Source organism: Tenrec ecaudatus, chromosome 1, assembly GCF_050624435.1.
Source record: "Tenrec ecaudatus isolate mTenEca1 chromosome 1, mTenEca1.hap1, whole genome shotgun sequence".
Lineage (NCBI taxonomy): Eukaryota > Metazoa > Chordata > Mammalia > Afrosoricida > Tenrecidae > Tenrec > Tenrec ecaudatus.
In genome coordinates, this window is record NC_134530.1 from 11574676 (window position 1) to 11598206 (window position 23531).

General features: G+C 40.7%; 2 protein-coding genes across 2 annotated transcripts; both read left to right on the forward strand.

Annotated features, from left to right (window-relative positions):
• The first annotated feature begins 7126 nt into the window (after nucleotides 1–7126).
• On the forward strand, nucleotides 7127–8074 carry LOC142442124 (olfactory receptor 7E178-like). Its single transcript, XM_075543501.1, has one exon. The coding sequence runs from the start codon at nucleotides 7136–7138 to the stop codon at nucleotides 8072–8074; it is 939 nt and encodes a 312-aa protein (XP_075399616.1). The 5' UTR covers nucleotides 7127–7135.
• A 14226-nt stretch (nucleotides 8075–22300) lies between these two features.
• Nucleotides 22301–23239, forward strand: LOC142442262 (olfactory receptor 7E178-like). Its single transcript, XM_075543530.1, has one exon. It carries the CDS (start codon nucleotides 22301–22303, stop codon nucleotides 23237–23239), a length of 939 nt encoding a protein of 312 aa, XP_075399645.1.
• The last annotated feature ends 292 nt before the right edge of the window (nucleotides 23240–23531 follow it).

The window sequence follows — 23531 nt, forward strand, 5'->3', positions numbered from 1 at the left end:
TATTTTGTGTCAGATTCACAATCTTTGTGCATTTGATCCCATTTTTGCAGTCACTCTGTCAATCTCTCTCTTTGAGAGCCTTCCATATTTTCACTGACCCTTTACTTTCTCAAGCAGTTTGTCCTTCCCAGGAAGTAGAACCTTTTGAAAATAAAAAAGGCCAAACTATGTGAGACTAAGTCTTGTCATCTTCACTTCTTTTTTAAATTTTTTTTAATCATGCAAGTGCTCACCTCCAGATGGCCATGATCTCAGCACTCAGATCCGCAAAGAGAGGGAGAATATATTTCCAACCAAGGCTTACATACACTAAGGGGGCATGCATGCCCCCCTATGAACAGGTTCCCACATGCATAACAGGAAGGTGTCTTACAATAGGTATATGTGTGACAGGGTGGGGACGAGCTAGGGATATACAGGCAATAGGAAGGGGAGGCACAAGAGGCATATATGGGACAGGAAGGCATACAGGTTCAGCGGACTCTAAAATCAAGATGGCAGCCTAACCTTGGTCATCCCTGTGTTGGCTTGACCTTAGCTGTCTCTTGACTTACCTTCAGGGGAACAATCCATTACTCTTATAGAAGTGAGTGGGCTCTACTTAGGGCGGGATAGACTATACGGTCTGATTGCTCTAGATGGTTGATAACCTTCATACAGGTATCCTTTAAGCAGTTGACATACAAATGTATAGCCATTGACCCTGTGTTAAGCAAACAGCACACATCATGCCGCCCTCACTTCTAAGAAGTATCTTTGTTGTACTTCTAAGATCATTACTGGTTCAAAATATCCAGCCTCCCTAAATTACATGAATGATTCAGCAAGTTTTGGAATATAAAATCACATACTGAGTGTTTTGTTGTTGTTGAATATCTGTACTATTATACTAAGATGGGTACAATGAGGAAATGAGAAATGGGGAATAAAGGCGCACGTCCTCTTCCGAATAGACACAGGGACTCACTTTCTCCCCTTCCTGTTTCATTAATATTAAGGGGAACTCAGTAATTGGAATAAGGTGCACTTGTTTGACTACTTGTATGCTCAGGACTTTGAGTTCTAAGGCCATATATCTGCAAAGAACACATCTGTAACATATAGGACCTACAGTTTTCCACTCCCAGTCTAGTGAATACCGTACTTGTGGCTCTCATCTAGACACATTGCTTCCTCTATCTCTCACCTAGACTTGTTGCTGTGTCTGATTCCGGGGTCGACAAGTGAGTTTCTCATCTTCCCAGTCATGGAAGAAGCAGTCTCAGCCCTTATCACCCACCAGGCTATGGAGAGGTGGTATATCTGCACGTCTTCATACCACAGAAATAAGTTCGCATATTTCAGGGAGTCCTGTGGGAGGTAATGGAAATGGGAGGAATGAGCATTGTCTCCTCCTTATGCAGACAAGCAGCCCACGTTGATGGGCATATAAGACACTCAGAAGCACTATTCAAACTCAGCAGACTGTGAAGTTTCTGCTCCTGGTTCTGGTAGAGGCTGAAGAAACTTCATTTGGAGTTTGTTTTGTTTTACATTGCTTTTAGTTTCCATACAAAAATTCCCAACCTTGAAGGACATGGTCTCTCTCATCTATTCCCCGAACTTCCAAATGCTCTTGTACATGACACTGATAATGCAAATGATGAGAATGATGGTAGTAATCCCATGTCATGAATATTTATTGAATTCAGTCCACTGTCAAGGTCCAAGTAGAACTTTTTATGTAACTTGTGTACTTTTATTTTTTTACACAATCAAAACCAGAAAAGAGTAATGCAATTCCTAGTCAATCTATAGAAGAGAAATAGCCCTTTTATGGACCGTTTGCAAGTCCTGGACTAGAATATTTTTCACCCGGTTCTGAATCTCCACAATCTGACAGCAGACACAAGACACCTCCCGTGCTCACTTTTGCCATTTCATTTCTCCACATGCATTCGCATCTCTCTCCTGCTCGTTGGTGATAGCGGGGGCTGGGCCTGCTGGACTATGGTGGACAGCAGCAAGTTGACTCTAGGAAGGGTGGCTGAACTCACATATGGGAATCAGGAGAGATTTCACAGATGAAAATTAAGGACAGATCTGTCTCCGGCCACCATTCCTACATTTTGTCTTCCTCCCACATTCTCTTCAATTAGCTCTTCCCGTCTCAAATGGGGACCCTAAAGGTTAGTTCTGGGTTCAATTCTTTGTCAAGAAATTGGAATATGGTTAAACATGAAGCTTAGATGTGTTTTTGTTCATTTGAAGTGTGAAGAAAGATAGTTCAGAGACTTAATAGAGTTATAATTTAGTTGTGGATCCATGTTCTTAGTTTATTTTGACCACTGGATTGTCCCTAGAATTGATATGAACCCGACAGAGTAATGTGTGCTGATGTAAGGGTTGGCTAGATAATGGATACTGTTCCAGTGAATAAGATGTGATGGATGCATATCACTCATTTCCATGGTGTTGATACTCACCCACAGCAACGTTACAGGACAGGGTAGAACTGTTCCCTTGCATTCCTGAGACTCTAACTCTTTCCTGGAATAGAATGTTCCCTATTTCTCCCTCAGAATGGCTAGTGGTTTTGAACTGATGACCTTGCCGTTAGCAGCCTCATGTATTATCACTATGCCAATAGGGCGCCCGGATGAATATATATAATAAGGACAAATTATATTTTGGTATTATTTTTAACATTAGTTTAAGAGAGCCTCTTTGCTACGTTAGAATTTGTGGACATTTGATCATTTCAAAAGATACATATCATGAATAACAAATGGTATTGAAGGAAGTCCTCCAATTACACTGAAGACATTAGGGAAAAGCACTTCTTCTTGTGTAACATGCACCCGCGGTGTGTAGTCCTGTTGTAGGAACTGCTTTGAAGCATAGAATACTTGGACAGCTATGGAATGTCACCTTCAAAATTAGGGTGCAATAAAGCACTGCCATTAGTCTTGCAATGTTCCCTTCACATCCTTCTGACCCTCAATCAAAACGACTGTCATGTTGTCAACTACCTTATACAGAAGCCCATGTAGCTAGACACTGAGGGAGACCTTCAGAGAACTAAAGACAGACAGAATTACCCCAGAGTCACACAGGCGAACACAGAGGTGAATCCCTTCCTAGTCACGTCTTGGGATGACTGCACCCCTGGCAACACTCCAAATGCTGCCTTGTGGAATCCATTGCTATAAAATCCTACTAATCCCTGGTTATATTTATAAAAGTACTGAATTTGCTGATATTAGATACACTCTCTGCATCTTTGATGAAGAAATGAGGATGAATCACACATTCAGATGCCTGCTACATCCTTGTGTGATACAAACGTTCTATGCTTGACTAGTAACCCAATGTTTGGGAGTTTAACCTAATCAGCTGTGTGGTTGAAGAAAGGCCTGGTGATTTGTTTGCACAAGGAGTCCCATGAGCACAGTTCGACCTTATAACACATTGGTGGGCAGAGCGCAGAACTGAGATGAAAGCAATGATGTACTGTGTTAGCTTTTAAATGTACAAGTTAGAAATGAGGCGTTCCCGTGTGATTTCCCTTGAGCCTGGGAAGGATCCTGTCCCTTTCTGGACACTCACTTTCATCCTACCTCATCTGGAACATAACAAGTCCTCAGAGACTGAGATTACATAGAACAATAATGCGTGAGTTGAATTTTCAGAAACAGAGGAGTATAAATTTTTAGGCTAGCTGGCCAATCCTGCAATGTGCATGAAGCCTTCCAGCAGACTACATGTGTGGCTTCTTCTCCAAGAGCCATTGTCTACAACAGGAAACCCATGTCTGAGTCTGTCTTCCAGTCAGTCTTGTGGAAGAAACCTCAGCACCATTGCACACCAGAAAGAGAGGAACATTGAATGGACAATGATTGACCAGACCCCGCACTGAAGTGCAGCAATCCAGTGAGAAGGCGACCGCCGCTCCAGAAGCATCAATTGTCATTGGTAGAACCAACAGAGCAATCAACACTGTAAGGAAAAAAAGGATGCAATGGATACTTTTATCTAAGAAGACTCTGAAATTGAAGTTCTTGGCATTGGTAAGGAGTTCAAGATTCATCCAGGGTTCTGTACTCAGGCTCCACTGCTTGCAGCGTCCATAGCCATTGCCTGCAGCCGAGAGCAAAGCTAGTTCCTCGATATTATCCCATCCAGGTTCCAGGGCAGTGCATTCATCGAATGCCCTCGGCAGCTAAGGGGAATGCTGACATTCAAGTCAAACCTGTAGATTGAAAGTCTGGGGAACCGCATCCAGCAACCCCGCTATAGAGAAAAATTTTACTCTGCTGCCCATGGGGTCTGCATGTGGCAGAGTACACTGGACTCTGTAGAATACGGGTTTGTTTGTTTTTTGGTTTGGAGCAATCAGTTCCTTAAAATTGTCCCTGATAGCTCTGGGGTCTAACTCTTTGACTAGTAACTGCCAGGTGTTAGGTTCAATACCAGAAGTAGCTCCCATGGAGAATAATGAGGCTGTTTGTTCCAGCAAATATTTATCGTCTTGTAAACTCTATAGAGATGGCTATGAGTTAGGGCCAAATGCATAGTGGTGGGTTTGGTCCTTTAAGAAAAAACGTAAAACAGAACAGAATAAAACAAAGAACAGTAGCTAGTGGGTTTGAATCTCATGAATGGTGACTCTTCATATGGCACTGTAGAAATAGACTTTGTTGAGGTTTCATGGCAAGTACCTTTAAAGAGCAGATCATTGTGCATCATATTGAAGTGCCTCCCCATAAGGTTGGAGCAGCTGATCTTTTGCTTAGTGAATGCTTAACCTTCAACCATCTCTTAAGTACTGCTAATAGACGAGGAGCTGGAGCAAGATGAGAATGATGCTGACAGCAGTAGTCGCCATACTCTCCAGAACATGTGTGCTGGTGTTCTTGGTGCCAGACTTTGCAACCATTACCATGTAGTTTTAAAACATTGTCTTTAAACCATATCTTTAAAATCACTTTCAGGATTCAGATGTAAATGTTATTTCTATTTAAAGATAACGAATGTATTTTAACTGCATTTGGAGCACAAGATGTGTTGGCAGTGCTACTCCATTCACAGGTACCTAGCCGGTTTTCTAACCTGTCAATTCAACTGTTAACACACCCTATCTGGGTTAGCTGGGGTGCGATGCTTGAGTGAAAAAGCAAGAGTTGCATTTGTTTCCTACCTAGAGCTGACAGCATTTCATGGGCCAGCAGAGTGTCCCAATACAACATATCTGTGTCATATATACATGTTACTTTGTTTTAATTCACTGTGACCAAATATAAACACATGCCTTCTGTGTCCAAGGCTCTTTCAGCCCATTTAGAATGTCCAGTAGGAAGAGAAATGTGATTCGGACTCAGTTATTTCTCTCCAAGTTTTTCATCTGGAGTTAGGAAGGAAAGATAAATGGCAAGTTAAGTGGACAGATTAGTAAATGTGTGGTTTGTGGCTTGGGCTACTTGCTGCAAGGTAAGGAGTTCTAGCTCAATACATACGCTGCTGGAGAAAGAAGAAGCTTTAAAGTCTCTGAAACCCACAAGAACAAGTCTACGCTGTCTTATAGAGTAGAGATTTAAAGTCTCTGAAACCCACAAGAACAAGTCTACACTGTCTTATACAGTAACTATAAGTCAGAATTGACTCGATGGCAGCGAGTTGTGGTCCTGAGAATTGGACCTCACTGCTTGGCCAATGAATGAGATAGCAGGACTATGCGTGTCTAACTCAATTTGACTTATTTACTTAGGCAATGATACTCCATTCATCTGCTCGGTCGCAGAGGGTTGCTGTGAGTCAGAACTATCTTGATGGCGGAGGCTAAGTGTGCTGTAATCATGTTTCTATGTTATACACTACTTAGTCATTTATTGTTCATTTAACGCAGTATACTCAGCATAATGCTTAGTAATTCGAGATTTTCATAAAATGAAAACAGAAGAAGAGGGAAAAAAGAATTTGTAGACATTCCTTCTTAATGTGATAAGATAGTTTTCAGCTTTCTGCCATATATTTTAAAATAAGGCGATAGATCCTTCCATTGCTAAGAAAGTATTTAAATTTATGGGTGTAAGAACAAATATGAAGTTTAATACAGTTGCTACTCCACTAATGATTCAAATTTGATTTACAAGTAAGAATGGACGACTTATTAAATGCCAGACTGTTAGAGGATGAAAGATAGGGGATTCTCTGAGCCTTTGTTCCCTCTATCAAAACAGATTGAAGGCTTTCCTCTTCATACCAACTTTGCTTCAAGGGCAACAGCTAAACTCATTTCTCCTCTTCAGATTTGCTGAGTTCACCTAGAATTTGTTGAATGAGGCTGTGGTTTACGGAGTCTTCATGGGATAAATATTGTGGACCACAGAGCTATCATTGATATGGAAATAATTTATTAGACTAGTAAACTTAAATTGAACACACTTTAATACCTACTACTGAAGTGACTATCCTTCATTTATACTTTTAAGTTATACAGATAGTCTCACTGTGGAAGTGGAGAAAGAACAAGGTTTACATAAGAGTAGCCCATATAATTGTAATAAAAATCACTGCTGAGTGATATTGGTTTATTGTTTTCTTGTGGTATCTTTGTCAGATTTCGTATCAGGCTAAGGTAACCTCGTGGCAAGAATTCAGACACAGTTGTACATCGTTTCATTTATTTCTTTTTGAGTTTATAAAGCACTGGAGTCACTTCTGTAAATGATGGTTGGGAATCTCCAGTGAGAATTTGGCTCTGAACTCTGTGTTGAGAAATATTTCATTACTGCGATAACTTCTTCACTTGTTATGATCTGTTGAACACTTTTATTTCTTTGTGAATGATTCTTTTCATACGTTCTGTTTTATGGTTGTTTAGATGTGTATGTTCCTCTAACATTCCTTAATAGAATGATTCTACCTTGGTGTGTATAAACTGGGGTAGAGATTGCAGTGAACAAAGAGTTCTTGGATTAGTGGATGTTCTATAACTAAGAAGTGCTGTGATTTTTGATATTTAAATGTGGATGATTTCTGTGTGAATTTCCTGAATTCAAAACACACTCATTGTTTTTTTTGTTCATTTTCTCTCTCCCACACTCCCACCCCCTTTGGAAACGTTCCTTTTCTTCTTTGCAGGTGTCTATGCTACATGGAAACAAAAAATATTACGCGTGTCTCTATGTTCATTCTCCTGGGCCTGTCAGATGATCCCGAACTGCAGCCTCCTCTCTTCACACTCTTCTTATTCATGTATGTGGTCACTGTGCTTGGGAACCTCTTCATTATCCTGGCAGTAAGCTTTGACAACCGCCTCCACAACCCCATGTATTTCTTCCTTGCCAACCTGTCCTTGGCAGACATTGGTTTCACTTCCACCACTGTCCCAAAGATACTTCATGATATGCACACACATCTCAAATTCATTTCTTATGTTGGCTGTCTGATTCAGTTGTCTTTTTTCTACCTCTTTGGGTGTATAGACAGTCTGCTTCTCAGTGTAATGGCCTATGACAGGTTTGTAGCCATTTGTCATCCCCTCCATTACTCAGTCATCATGAACCCCCGGCTCTGTGGTCTGCTTCTTCTGGTAGCTGTTTTCAGTAGCCTTTTGCTGTGCCTGTTGCATTTGTTTATGGTCTCACTACTTTCCTTCTGCACTGAGGTGGAAATGCCAGGGTTCTTCTGTGACCCTCCACAACTCATCAACATTGCCTGTTCTGACACACACACCAGTATCATATTGATGTACTGTATTGGGGCCATCTTTGGTGGGGTTCCAGTCTCATGGATCCTTTGGTCTTATACCCGAATCGTTGCCTCCATTCTGAGAGTCCCATCAGCAGGTGGGAAGTACAAAGCCTTCTCCACTTGTAGCTCTCACCTCTCAGTTGTCTGCTTATTTTATGGGACTAGCATTGGTGTGTACATTAGTTCAGTTGTCTCACCTTCTCACAAGGGTGGTGCAGTGGTCTCTGTGTGTTATACCATTGTCACCCCGATGCTGAACCCCTTTATTTACAGCCTCAGGAACAGGGATATAAAGAGAGCTGTGCATAGACTCCTCAGCAAAACATCTTATTTAAAATAAATGTGCCATCTCCTATGGTCTGTAGATTGGAGCATGCCCCAAGCCAAGCACGTGAGTCTAGAAAACTTTCTACTTTGATAAGAAAACTTTGTATTTCTTATATTTTTTTATTTCCACTGGTTTTTCATTTCATAATAACTTTCTGTGATTGGTGACTTAGTAGTTTATTCTATTTGAGCGTTAATTTGAATACTTAGCAGTTTCAACCCACTGAAAACTCCAGTAGGACTTGAAGCACTTGCTGATGAAGATAAAGGATTGCAGCCTTCAGTGCAGATTGCAACTCAGTGTAAAGAAACCCCAAATCTTCAAGACTTGACCAATAAGTAACATCATGGTAAATGGAGAAAATATTTCAGTTTGCCTAGTCTTTAATTTTGCTTGGGTCCACAATCAAGGCTCGTGGCAAAGGACACATAGCAATGGACAAATCTGCGGCACAGGTCAGTTTTAAAGTTTTGAAAAGTCAAGATGTTACTTTGAGGACAAAGGAGTAGCTGACCCAACTCACGCTTTGTTCAATCACCTCATAGGTATGTGAAAGTTGGATATTAAATAAAGGACACTGAAAGATAATCATTGAGTTTAAATTATGGTAGTAGAAGAATATTGGAAGTACCATGGACCGATAAACAAACAATCCATCTTGGAAAACTATCGTCAGAATGCTCCTTAGAGGCATGGATGGTGAGACTTTCTCTGGTGTACTTTGGAGATGATGTCAGCAGTAAGCAGTCCTTGGAGAAAGATTTCATGCTCTGTAAATTAGAGAGGCAGTGAGAAGGAGGAAAACCTTGGAAAAGATGGATGGACAGTGTACCTGCAATAAAGACTTCAAACAGAAGAACCATTGTGAGCATGGTCTACTTTTCCATTTTTTCATTCTGTGTTACATAGAGTCACTATGATTCAGAGCAGACAAGAAGGCATCTAACAATAAAACCAGGAATTCCATGGGAGAAAGAGGAAGCTGTCTACTGCAGCAGATTTTTAAAAAAGTCTTAGAAACCCTTTACAGTGTTGCTATAGATCCAATAGAAATTTTTAAAAATGTGTTTGTTCTGTTTCTCATCTAGAATTTGGGGATTATTCTGAAATTCATATTATACAATAATTTTTGAAAATGAGCCCTATAACATCCATGGAGCTGTCTGTTGTTATCTAGGAAAAATAATGCTGATGATATTCAGCACTTTATTTTTTTTTAATTCCACCTTCTTCATGGTTTATGCCTATCTCCATATATTTGTATATATCTTCTCTATGTAGTTCCGGTGCGATGGTGCTTACAGGTCCTCAATTTGGGCTTCACATTGCAAATACCTGGACATCTCCAAAATTACTCATGATTGTCTTGACTCTAGAGTTCCTTACTTTTTTAGACTGAGTGTTTGATGAACCTGTGTATTTTTCAAAACACCCTAGCAGATGCCAGTAGGCAGGCAATGTTGAAGATTATTGATAACTCACACCATTAGTTATCTTAGGTCCTTTATCCTTCATGTGTTTATGCCAAATAGCTTTAATTTATCAGAATTCTCATTCGGTTATCATATTACAGAAATAGCCTGAAATACAGGCAGTGTTGTTTTTCTTAATATGCCTGGTAATATTTCATCATATATGTTCTCCGCAACAGATACCTAGTTACACTGCTGGATATTGCCCTGGAGTCTCCCTGCTCCAAACCACCTTTTTATAGAAAACATCGTTATGCAAGGCTAGAAATCCTCTTATTAGGCTCGTGTGTTCCACTGGCAGTTCTTACGCGATTCTCCTAATTTTTTATTATATAATAACCACTGCCAATCAGCCCAAACTTTTCATTGTACTCCTTATAACTTTGAGTAGTCTCTACTTCATCAAAGTAGTATCTTTGTGGTAATCTTTGGGGTATGTGTTTCGGTCTTTTAAGAACTATTATATAAATTACCATATTAAATGATGTCCATTAAAGTAACAAATGTGGTTTGCTGATTGTTGATGAATCGTAATTGACGTCTAACACCAATTGATATATCTTAACAAAAGAAAGAAATGCATGTTGTGATATATCTGCAATAAGAAGGCATTGTGAAATCAAAGTATTGCCAGTCTTGGGTCACGAGTGAACAAAGGAAAATGAAGCTGGTGGTATCATAATTCCAGACATTGAATGACTCTAATTGTACCTCAGTATATTATGTCACCAAAGTTGGATGAAGAAATATAAATGTTTAGTTTCTTGTTATGACTCCAGGATAATGAAGAGCCCAAATCTTAACAAAGAGAGGCTCTTCCTTCATCTAGCAATAGCCTTGGTAGGATTCCATTCTGTAACCTGGCTTTCCTGATTTCTGTCACGATGAATCTCTCTTGGGAATCTTTATGCCTGTCAGCACATGGGTACCCAACTTTCACACAGTTCCTGATTTGAGAATTAAGTGTATGAAAACTATTTAGTAAATAGTTTAAATTACTCTCCATCACCACTATGGAGAATCTTCACCCAAGTTTCCTGATGAGGAACTTTGATCCTCCAAGTGTCCTTCCAGCTAGATAAGTAACATGACACCTTATAATTTCATCTTTATACAGTGAAAACCCATATGATCTAAGGACAAGGACTTTATATAAATTGATCCTTATAGTAAAAATGTAGCTTAGTTAGGGCATAGATTTTATACATCTCAGTTTGTTTAATTGTGAATCACGGTGCGCTATCCCTTAGGGAAAAACAAAGATATCTTTACATTAAAGCATCCATTATCAGATGGATCCATAGACTTCTGATGCAGATCTCAGGTCAATCTTTGATGTATGATATGCTTTTGAACTTTGTATGCTTTTGTACACTTAAATAAACACATATACTTACTGTTATTATGAATATCTAACAATAGCATTTTTAAGCTAATAGTGTGTTTAGATTAAGAATTATAGATAGAAAAAAGAATGGGTTTTGATAAGTTATGCAAAGCACACCACTATTAACATCAGTTGTAGATGAATCAATCAGAAGTCCTGGTGATACCATATATGTATAGAGTAGAACTGTGCTCTTATTATCTCAAATGGCTAATGTTTCAGAAGTAGCATATTGAGTTAGTTTATTGTGCCAACCTGGCCATTAAACATATGTGGGATTGATTGAAAAGTGGGGGGATAAATGGCTTGGTGAGCCTTGCCTTTCGAGTTCTTGGGTCTCTTGCTTTCTGATGGTCAGACCAGGGTGCAGCTGCCTTAGCCAGTTCCCTGCTTCAGTTTGCAAGACTGACTTCCTACAAGACATCCCCGAGGAGAAGTCACATGGACCAACCTCGATGCAGCCCTGGGTGCTGGAGCAGCCCTGTGGAGACCCCTTCCAGTGCTGAGATGCTTACCCATTCACTGACTCGGCTTTCCTCCTGCAGTTGACATCATTGTGTCTGCTTTGTGAGATGGAGGAGGACTTTCTGGATTGGTGTTGGACATATGGGTTAATGGGTTAATTTTGGACTTGTGGGCTTGGGCAGCACTGAGCTGGGATGTGTTCTTGATGCGCACTTAACCTTTATATAAAACTCTCTCTCACACATGAGTTTCTATGGATTTGTTTCTCTAAAGTACCCAGACTAACACACACATGATGACTTTTTTTTAAGTTAACACTAGGTGGACTTGATCACACTTTCCATTGTAAGAAGAGCCAGCCAAAAATCTTCCCTATATTAGTCATCCTAACAAAACTTGTGAAAATTAGCAAAGATAAGATCACTCAGAGCCTCTCCTTTTGCCAGCACCTCATCTATCTGTGATGCTACTGTGGATATTAGCTTTGCTATTTCACACAATGGATTAGTAAGAGTAGCAGACTTATCCTTGCTTTGGGGTATAGAATTAACATTATTAGTGCTGTTAAGACTAATCAGGCTGGAGAGCCAATTTAAGAATCCCATATTTATGATTTATTTCTCTAGAAGAACTCCTGGTACCAAATGTGTTAGACAGGATTCTCTAGAGAAACAGAATACTAATAATTTTTACATATTTATACAGATAGATAGATAACATAATAGACAAACAGTTAATTAAACTATAAAACAGTACAAATGGCTCAGTGCATCTCACTCCCGTGAGACAGTTGTGAGACACTGGCAGTCCTTCAAGTCTTCAGGACCGTTGGATATTCTTCTGTAGAGTAATTCAGGCTATACAGGCATATGCAGCAAACAGCAAGGCAGGTCACCAACAGTCAGCCAGATGACAGGGTCTGAGAGTACCCACCTAAAGAGATGTAAATTCCAATTGTGTGGCAAAGCAGGTCTTGAAGAAACCTAATATTACAATGACACAGTGCCCGGGATAGGTGTCCCACAAGTAGTGTAGCTTGCAAATTGAGGCACAGAACAAGCAAGGAGGCTGCACACTGATCCGATGATCAAAGAGCAAGAGACAACAAAGGCAAGGCTCCCCGAGCTATTTATCTCTCCACCGTTCAGTTAGTCCCATGTCTGTTTATCGACCAATTGGACACAATAAACTAATGACCTCACTACCTGCAAAAATGTAGAATTGATGTTACCATTCAAATGATGCAGGATAAATCTGCTACATCACTTGTCTTTCAGTTTGCTGTAATGTAGGGACTTGTCTGCCGTTAAGATGGTAAACATTATGATAACGATATCACAAATATCAGGAGCTTCACTCATGGTGGATCAGTTTCATTAGCTTCCCGAAGAAGACTGAATAGATAAAGGGTAGAAGATCTATAGAGAGTCTGTCCATGTTTGGGACATGTTGTTAGGAGTGACCAGTTCCTGGAGCTGGACATCATACTTGGTGACGTAGGTGTGCAGCAAAAGAGAGGAAAGCCCTTAATGAGAAGGACTGACACAGTGGCAGCAACAATGTTCTCAAAGAGAGGAATGGTTGTGAGGATGGTGCAGGACAGGTGGTGTTTCATTCTATTGTGGATGATGTAGCTCTGGGTTAGAACCCTCAATGGCAACGAAGACAAAGAACAGAAAGAAGAAAGAAGTGGACCACATTGGGAAAATTATTCACCGAATATCTCATGGCTATTACTGAAACATGGTCTGAAATACTGCCAGAAGTAGAGCCACTCAGGCGAGAAGACGCTAGAAATGTGAATGGGGAAGAACTAGTCGGGTTGTGCATAAAATAAAGGTCTCAGAACCTCCATTTGCATGACCTGAAATTGAGAAGAAAGAGCTGCAAACAGACATCAGGCTGAAAGAGACACATGTGTTTGTGCTCGTTCCAAAGAAATGACTCAACATAAGTAGGAGATCATTGAACAATGTTATCATTACATCCAAGATAACTTTTTCTTAACAAAATTCAAAATAATTATGTTATTATAACATGAGAGAACTCCCTAAAATTCAAGCCTGGCTCACAAGAACACATGAAATAAGAGATATTATTGCGTATATCAGAGGAATTTTGGTTAAAAGAAAGGAATACACTAAGTTGATGCCTCTTATTGGGATGCAAAGGCTTCAGCTGTGCAGATCATAATTAACTGTGGATAACAGTGGAAAGTATGGGAATTTCAGAATGCTTCATAGTGCTCATGCAGACTCTGTATATACTCCAAGAGATAATCTTTTGAATAAAAAAGTAGGGGCTATTGAGTATTTTAAAAAGAGAAAAGGTGTGCTTTGGGTTTGCATTTTCACATACCTTTTAACTGGAAAACTGCGCATAATTGATATGAACAATAATGCAGCTTCATAATAGGAGGCTTATATACAGGCTGGGTAATGCAGTTGACCCACCTTACTTACTAGAAGTAAAGAAGATGTGAATCACAAAATGACACACATCAAAGAGTAGAGCCTTCTATTTGATTACCTTTCCATGAAAAGAAAACAAAAACCTCACAGCTGTACCAACAGACATCATAATGAGTTGAGAAATTATTAAAACAGTCAAGGAATTTTAATTTCCTTGGAAGCAGCAGACAAGGAGCCAAATGAGGTATGAATTAGACAAGTCTGATTTAGAAGATCTCTAAAGGGTAAAAGAGGACCAAGGTGGGATTGACCCAAGCAATGGTAATTCAATGCCTTAATATTCAGGTTTAAACTGGACAATGAATAATGAAGAGAGACAAAGGGTTGATGTATTTGAATTATGGTATTGCTGAAGAATACTGCATGTTTCAAGAACTCCCAGAAGAATGGACAAATCTGTCTTTGAGAAGTACAGCAGGAATTTTGCTTATAAGCTTGGATGGTTTATATGGATGTGCTTGGATCAGGAATGAATGAACTACAGGGACCAACACAAAAAATAAAGAACTCTAAACAATATTAAAGCTGGATAATGGGAAATAAAGAAGTTACCCTTAGGAAAGACATTGAATTCACGTATGGAAAAAAATCTTCATGATATAGCAGATTTTAATAATATTAATGTTATGGGCCATAAGCTTAGTTCCTACTCATATGGATCCTTTGTGTTACAGTATAACATGTGGGCCTATTTTGTGTCAGATTCTAATCTTTTGTGTATTTGATCCCATGTTTGCAATCACTCTGTCAATCTGACTCATTGAGCATCTTCCTCTTGTTCACTGACCCTTTACTTTATCAAGCATTCTGTCTTCCCTTGAAAACAAAAGCCAAATTACATGAGACTAAGTGTTGTCATCCTCGCTTCATTTTGTATTTTAACTATTTTTAAGCATGCAAGCGCTCATCTCTAGGATGGCTGTGATCTCAGCACTCAGATCCGGGCAGAGAGAGTGAATATATTTCCAACCAAGGCTTATATACACTCAGGGGGCATGCAAGCACCCCTAATTAGGTAATCGCATGTTTACAGGAAGGGGTTGTATAAGAGGCACACCCGTGGCAGGGTGGGGACGAGCTAGGGGTGTACAGGAATAGGCAGGGGAGACTCTAGAGGCATACATTGGACATGAGGAATACAGGAGGAGCAGACTCTAAAAACAAGATGGAAGCCTAGCCTTGGTCATCCCTATGTTGTCTTGATCTTTGTTGTCTTTGGCTCTCTTTCAGGGGAACAATCCATTACCCTTATAGAAGTGAGTGGGCTTTATTTAGGGTGGGACATGCTAGAGGATCTGATTCCTCTAGATGGTTGATAATCTTCAGGCAGATAACCTTTGAACAGTTGACCTCAAAATGTGTAGTCATTGACCTTATGTTAAGCAAGCAGCACAGATAACGTCATTGTCCATTCTAAGAAGTGTCTTTGTTGTACTTCTAGGACCATTCCTGGTTCAGAAGATCAAGCCTTCCCTAAATTAAATGAGTAATTCAGCGAGTTTTGAAATATAAATCACATACTGAGTTTTTGTTGTTGTTGTTGTTGAATATCTGCATTATTATATTAAGATGGGTACAATGCAGACATTAGAAATGGGGAATCTAGGTACACATCCTCTTTAGAATAGACAGAGCAAATCACTTTCTCCTCTTCCTGTTTCCTTAATATTAAGGAGAATTCAGTGATTTGAATAACATACACCTATTTGCCTAATTGTGTACTCTGGACACTTAGCTCTAAGGCATATGTCTATAAAAGACACCCCTGTAACATCTGAGCCCTACAATTTTCCACTCCCAGGATAGGGAACACCATACTTGGGTCTCTCATCTAGACACGTCGCTACCTCTCTCTCTCATCTAGACTCATTGCTACCTGTGTCTGACTCCAGAGGTCCACGTTTGCATCTCTCCTTCCCGTCATGGAAGAAGCATTCTCAGCTCTTATTATCCACCTGGCAGTGAAGAGGTAGTACCCAGGCACTTCTTCATACACAGAAATAAGTTAGCACATTCCAGTGAGCGCTGTGAGGGACTATGGAAAGGGGAGGGATGAGCATTGTCTCCCCCTTATCCAGAGAAGCAGCCAACGTGGATGGGCATATAAGACACTCAAAAGTTCTATTCCAACTCAGCAGACCGTGAAGTTTCTGCTCCTGGTTCTGGTACAGACTGAAGAAATTTCATTCAGGGGGGACTTCCGGGAAGATGGCCATGGAGAAACATACAGCAGAGGGACTCTGTAGAATTCAGCCCAGGAGAGTTGCTTAGAGGGAAATATAACACAGCTGGAACACAGGAGGAGCATGATAAAGATAAGTAGGCACAGACCCACTGGGTTTTCAAGGGCTAGCAGCTTTGGGCTTACCTCACTGGAGGCTGGCTGGGGCTTGACCTTGGCCCTGCCACTGTCTCTGTGGGAGCTGGGACAATTTGCAGCCTGTGAGGGGTCTTGATCTGGACACCGCCACAGCTTGCCTCCACTGCTACACAGGCGGGGACTAAACCCTTGCTGGTCCACAGGCAGGGATCAGCTACATTGTTGCTTTTGTTTCCATCTGTCCCCTGATACTATCACTGAAGACAAATGGGTGCATAAGCAAATGTGGTGAAGAAAGCAGATGGTTCCCGGGTTTCAAAAGCTATGGCATCTGTGGTCTTGAAGGCTTGAAGGTAAACGAGTGGCCATCTAGCTACCAGCCTGTGTGATCACGAGATGTCGAAGGGATCAGGCATCATCAGAACAAAAAATTTTACCATAGTGATTGAGCAGGGGAGTGCGGAGTGGAGACCCAAATCCCATTTGTAGGCCACTGGACACCCCCTTGCAGAAGGGTGTCGGGTAGAAGATGAGCCAGTCAGGGTGCAATGTAGCAAAGATGAAAAATACAACTTTCCTCTAGTTCCTAAATGCTTCCTTAACGCCCCCCCTCCCACCCCACCCCCACTATCATGATCCCACTTCTCTCTTGCAAGCATGGCTAGACCAGAGGATGTACACTGGTACAGATAGGAACTGGAAACACAGGGAATCCAGGACAGATGATCCCTTCAGGACCAGAGTTGTGAGTGGCAATACTGGGAGGGTGGAGGGAGGGTGGATTGGAAAGGGAAAACCGATTACAAGGGTCTGCGTGTGACCTCCTCCCTGGGGACAGACAACAGAAAGGTGGGTGAAGGGAGATGTCAGATGGGGGCAAGATATGACAAAATGATAATTTATAAATTATCAAGGGTTCCTGATGGAGGGGAGAGTGGGGAGGGAGGGGGCAAAAAGAGGAGCTGATGCCAGGGGCTAAAGTGAAGAGCAAATGTTTTGAGAATGATGAGGGCAATGAATGTACAGATGTGCTTTACACAATTGATGCATTTATGGACTGTGATAAGAGTTGTATGAGCCCCTAATAAAAATAAATAAATATTTTTTATTCATTTGGAGTCTTTGTTCTTAATACATTGGTTCTAGTTTCCACACAAACCTTCCCACTATTTTTTTTAATTTTAACAATTTATTGGGGCTCATACAATTCTTATCACAGTTCATACATATGCATACATCAATTGTATAAAGCACATCTGTACAGTCTTTGCCCTAATCATTTTTTTCTCCTCTTTTCTTTTTTTACCTTCCCACTATTGAAGGCATGGTCTCTCTCAATTATTCTCTGAACTTCAAAAGGCTGTTGTATATGATTCTGATAATGATGATGATGAGAATGTTGAGCGTAATCAGATATCACAAACATTTATTGAATTCGGTCCAGTGTCAATGTCCAAGTAGTGCTTTCTTTGTAACTTGTATACTTTTTTCACACAATCACAACCACAAAATATTAGTGCAATTAGTTGCCAATTTATAGGAGGAATTAGCCCTTGTATGTACCTTGTGCCAGGTCTTGGACTAGAACGTTTTTCACTCAGAATTGAATCTGATCAACTGACAGCAGACATAAGACAGCTCCCATGCTCACTTTGCCATTTCACTTCTCTACAGGAATAGGCATCTCTCTCCTGCTCTTTGGTGCTGGCAGGGTAGTGCCTGCTGGACTACGGTGGACAGCAGTAGGTTGACTCTAGAAAGGTTGGCTGAACTCACACATGGGAATCAGAGAAAGATTTCACAGATGAAAATTAAGGACAGATCTGTCTCAGGCCACTGTTCCTGCACTTTGTCTTGCGCCCACATTTTTGTTCTTGAGCTCATCTCAGTCTCTAATGGAGACGTTAAAGGTCAGTTCTGGCATTCATTTCTTTGTCAGGAAATTGGGATATGGGTAAACATGGAGCTTTGATGTGTTTTGTTAATTTCTCGTGGACTTTTTACACAATTTGAAAAGTGAAGAAAGAAAAATAGTTCATGGACATAATAGAGTTATAATTTATTTGTGAGTCTAAGTTCTTGGTTCCTTTGGGCATCTGGATTTTCCCGAGAATCAATATGCACACGACAGAGGAATCTGAATAGATGTAAGGAATGAAGAGATACTGGATATTGTTTCTGTGAATAACTATGTGATGGGTGCCTATCACTCACATCCATGGAGTTGAAACTCACCCACAGCGATGTTATGAGACAGGGTAGAACTGTTCCCTTGTGTTCCTGAGACTTTAACTCTTTCCTGGAGTAGAATGTTCCATATTTCTCCCTCAGAATGGCTAGGGGTTTTGAACCGATGACCTTGCAGTTGCCAGCCTCATGCATTACCACCATGCCATCCCTGATGAATGCATATAAGAAGGACAAATTATATTTTGGTATTAGTTTTAACATTAGTTTAAAGTAGCCTCCTTGCCAGATTAGAATTTGTTGACACTTGATCATTTCACGAGATGCATGTGAGAAATAGCAAATGGTTTTTAAGGAAGCCCTTCAGTTAGATAGAAGACAATAGATAAAAACACTTCTTTCAGTGTAACATGCTCCCGTGGTGTGAAGTCAAGGTGCAGGAACTGCTGTGAAGCATAGAATACATGAAAAGCTAGGAAAAGTCACCTTCAAGACTAGGGGGCAGTAAGGCACTGCTGTTGGTCTTGCAATGTTCTCTTCACATCCTTCTGACTCTGAATCAGAACAACAGTTATGTTGTCAACTACCTTATACAGAAGCCCATGTAGACACTGAGGGAGACCTTCAGAGAACTAAAGACAGACAGAATTATCCCAGAGTCACATAGGCAAACACAGAGGTGAATCCCTTCTTAGTCACGTCTTGGGATGACTGCATCCCTGGCAACACCCCAAATGCTGCCTTGTGGAATCCATTGCTATAAAATCCTACTACTGCCTGGTTGTATTTATGAAAGCATTGAATTTACTGATATTAGATTCACTCTCTGCTTCTTTGATGAAGAAATGAGGATGAATCACACATTCAGACTCCTGCCACGTCCTTGTGTGGTACACATGTTCTAAGCTTGATGAGTAACCCAAAGTTTGGGGGCTGACCCTAATCAGCTGTGTGGTTGAAGAAAGGTCTGGTGATCTGTTTGCACAAGGAACCCCATGAGCACAGTTCAACCTTATAACACATTGGTGGGCAGAACGCAGAACTGAGATGAAGGCAATGATGTACTGTGTTAGCTTTTAAATGTACAAGTTAGAAATGAGGAGTTTGTGTGCGATTTCCCTTGAGACTGGGAAAGGCCCTGTTCCTTTCTGGACACTCACTTTCATCCTCGCTCATCTGGAAACTAACAAGTCTTCAGAGACTTAGAGTACATAGAACACTAAAGCCTGAGTTGACTTTTCAGAATCAGAGGACTATAAATTTTGGGGCCACCTGGCCAATCCTCTAATGTGCATGAAGCCTACCAGCAGACTACATGTGTGTGCTTCTTCTCCCAGAGCCATTGTCTACAGCAGGAAACCCATGTCTGAGTCTATCTTACCATCCGTGCTTAGGAAGAAGCCTCAGCTCCACTGCACACCAGACAAGGAAGGAACTTTGAATCAGCACGGGCTGACCAAACCCCAGCCAGGAAGCCAGGTAACCCGGTGAGTTTTGTTGAGTTTTCATGGTGAGTACCTTTAAAAAGCAGATCACTGTGCTTCACACTTGAAGTGCCTCTTGATAGGGTTGGAGCAGCTGGCCTTCTGCTTAGTGAATGCTTACCCTTCAACCGCCTCTTAAGTGCTACTAAGATGATGCGGTTGAGGAAGTTGAGAATGATGCTGACAATAGTAGTTGCCATAAGATCAAGAGCGTGTAAGCTGGGTTTCTTCGTGCCAGACTCTACAACCATGTGGTTTTAAAACCATTTCTATAACATCACTTTCAAGATTCAGATGTAAAGTTTATTTTGGTTTAAAGATTAGGAATAGATTGTAACCGCATCTTAAGCATAAGAGGGGATCAGTTCAGATGTGAATGCTGGCAGTGATACTCCATCACAGGGCACCTAGCCAGTATTCTATCCTGTCACCTCCCCTGCTAACACACCTGCAGTTTATCTGTGTTAACTTGGGTGTGATGCTTGAGTGAAAATGGTTGAGTTCCATTCATTTTTTTCCCCTAGAGCTGACAGCATTGCTTGGCCCAGCAGAGAGCCCAATACCAAATATCTGTATCATGTATATGCTTCACTTTGATTTAATTCCCTGTGACCAAGTATAAACGCGTGCCTTCTATATCAAAGGTGCTTCATTCCGTCTTAGCATTGCCAGTAGGAAGAGACAGATGACTCAGACTCAGTCATTTCTCTCCAAGTTTTTCATCTGGATTTAGGAAGGGAAGATAAACAGTAAGTTGAGTGGGCAGGTTATTAAATATGTGGTGTATGGCGTGGGCTCCTTGCTGCAAGGTGAGCAGTTTAAGACCAATACTTACTCTGCTAGTGAAAGAAGAGGTTTCCTACTCAGTAGAGATTTAAAGTCTCAGAAACCCACAAAAACAATTCTGAACTGTCTTATAGAGTAACTATAAGTCAGAGTTGTCTTGATGGCAGTGAGTCGTGGTTCTGCGAATTGAATCTCCCTGCTTGGCCAATGAATGAGATAACAGGGCTAAGCGTGTCGATCTCAATTTGATTTATTAGGCAATGATGTGCCATTCATGTGCTCTGTCCTAGAGGGTTTCTATGAGTAACAAATATCTTGGTGACAGAGGCTAACTGTACCTAAGTCATCAGTTTCCTTGCTATAAATTACTTATTCATTTATTATTCATTTAACGCCGTATGTACAGCACAATGTTTAGAAATTGGAGAGATTTCCATAAAATGAAAACAGAAGGGCAAAAAGAGACTGTGAAGGCACTCCTTCTTAATGTGATAAGATAGTTTTCAGCGTTCTGCCATATGTTTTAAACTATGGTGATTGACCCGTTCACGGCATGGCCAAGAATGTATTAATATTTATGGGCATAAAAACTAATACTAAGATTAATAAAGTTCCTACTCCAATAATGATTCAAATATGATGGAGAAGTCATAATGGACTGCTTATTAGATGCCAGACGGCCAGGGGCTGAAAGATAGAGGAACCTCTGAGCCTTTGTTCCTTTCCTCTACATACCAACTTTGTTTCAAGGTGAACAATTACACCCATTTCTCCTCTTGAGATTTGCAAGTTCACCGAGTACTTGTCGAATGAGGCTGTGGTTTATCGGAGTCTTGATGGGATAAATATTGTGGATCATAGAGCTTTCATTTCTAAAGTAATACTTTATTGGACTATTAAACATAAATTGAACACATATTGATACCTACTACTCCAGTGAATAGTAAACACCTAGATCAGTCAGATGTTTCCTACAATTCTTCATTTATACTGTTAAGTTATACAGATATTCTCACTTGTGTAAGTGCAGAAGAAACAAAGGTTACATAAGAGTAGCCCTTACACGTGTAATAAAATAAAACGTATCTGAGTGATATTGGTCTATTTTTTTCTTTTGGTGTTTTTGGCATATTTCATATCAGGGTGGGGTAACCTTGTGGCAGGAATTCAGCAACAGTGTACATCAGTTTATTTATTACTTTTTGAATTGATAAAGGACTGGGATCACTTCCTTAAATGATTGTTTGGAATCTCCAGTGAGACTTTGTGTCTGACCTCTCTTTGTTGAGAAATGTTTGATTACTGCGTTAACTTCTTCACTTGTTATGATCTGTTGAACACTTTTATTTCTTTGTGAGTTATTTTTTTCATACTTTCTGTTTTAGTGTCTGTTTAAGTGTGTATGTTCTTCTAAAGTCCTTCAATAGAATGACTCTACATTGGTGTGTACATACAGGGGTACAGAAACCCGTGAACAAAGAGTTCTTGGATTAGTGGATGTTCTATAACTGAGAAGTGCTATTGAGGGTGATTTTTGATATTTAAATGGGAACCCAGTCCATGTGAATTTCCAGGATTAAGAATTCCCTCACTGACGGTTTGTTCTTTTCCTCCCCCTTCACCGTAAGGAACCTTCCTTTTTCTTCTCTACAGGTGTCCATGACACATGGAAACAGAGAATTTTACATGTGTTTCTAAGTTCATTCTCCTGGGCCTGTCAGATGATCCAGGATTGCAGCCTCCTCTCTTCGCAATCTTCTTATTCATGTATGTGGTCAGTGTGCTTGGGAACCTCTTCATTATCCTGGCAGTAAACTTTAACAACCGCCTCCACAGCCCCATGTATTTCTTCCTTGCCAACCTGTCCTTGGCAGACATTGGTTTCACTTCCACCACTGTCCCAAAGATACTTCACGATATTCACACACATCTCAAATTCATTTCTTATGTTGGCTGCCTGATTCAGGTGTCTTTTTTCTACCTCTTTGGGTGTATGGACAGTCTGCTCCTCAGTGCAATGGCCTATGACAGGTTTGTAGCCATTTGTCATCCCCTCCATTACTCAGTCATCATGAACCCCCGACTCTGCCGTCTGCTTCTCCTGGCAGCTGTTCTCAGTAGCCTTTTGCTCTGCTTGCTGCATTTGTTGGTGGTCTCACTACTCTCCTTCTGCACTGAGGTGGAAATACCAAGTTTCTTCTGTGACCCTGCACAACTCATCAACATTGCCTGTTCTGACACGCACACCACTATCATATCGATGTACTTCATTGGGGCTGTCTTTGGTGGGGTTCCAGTCTCATGGATCCTTTGGTCTTATACCCAAATCATTGCCTCCATTCTGAGAGTCCCATCAGCAGGTGGGAAGTACAAAGCCTTCTCCACTTGTAGCTCACACCTCTCAGTTGTCTGCTTATTTTATGCGGCTGGCATTGGTGTGTACATTAGTTCAGTTGTCTCACCTTCTCACAAGAGTGGTGCAGTGGGTTCAGTGTTTTATACCATTGTGACCCCCATGCTGAACCCCTTTATTTACAGCCTCAGGAACAGGGATATCAAGACAGCTGTGCTTGGGCTCCTCAGCAAATCATCTTACTTTAAATAAACATGCCATCTCTGTTGGTAGGTAGATTGGAGTAGCTAGAAAGCCAAGCATGTTGATCTAGAAAACATACTCCTTTGATTATAAAGCTTTTGTATATCTTATTTTTTATTTCCTCCAGTGTTTCATTTCATAATAACTTTTTGTGATTGGTGACTTAGCGGTTTACTCTATTTGAGTTGCCCTTTGAATGCTTAGCCATTTGAAGCCATTGACATCTCCAATGGGACTTGGAGTCTGTGCAGATGAGATCAAGGATTGTAGCCTTTAATGTGGATTACTACTCAATGTAAAG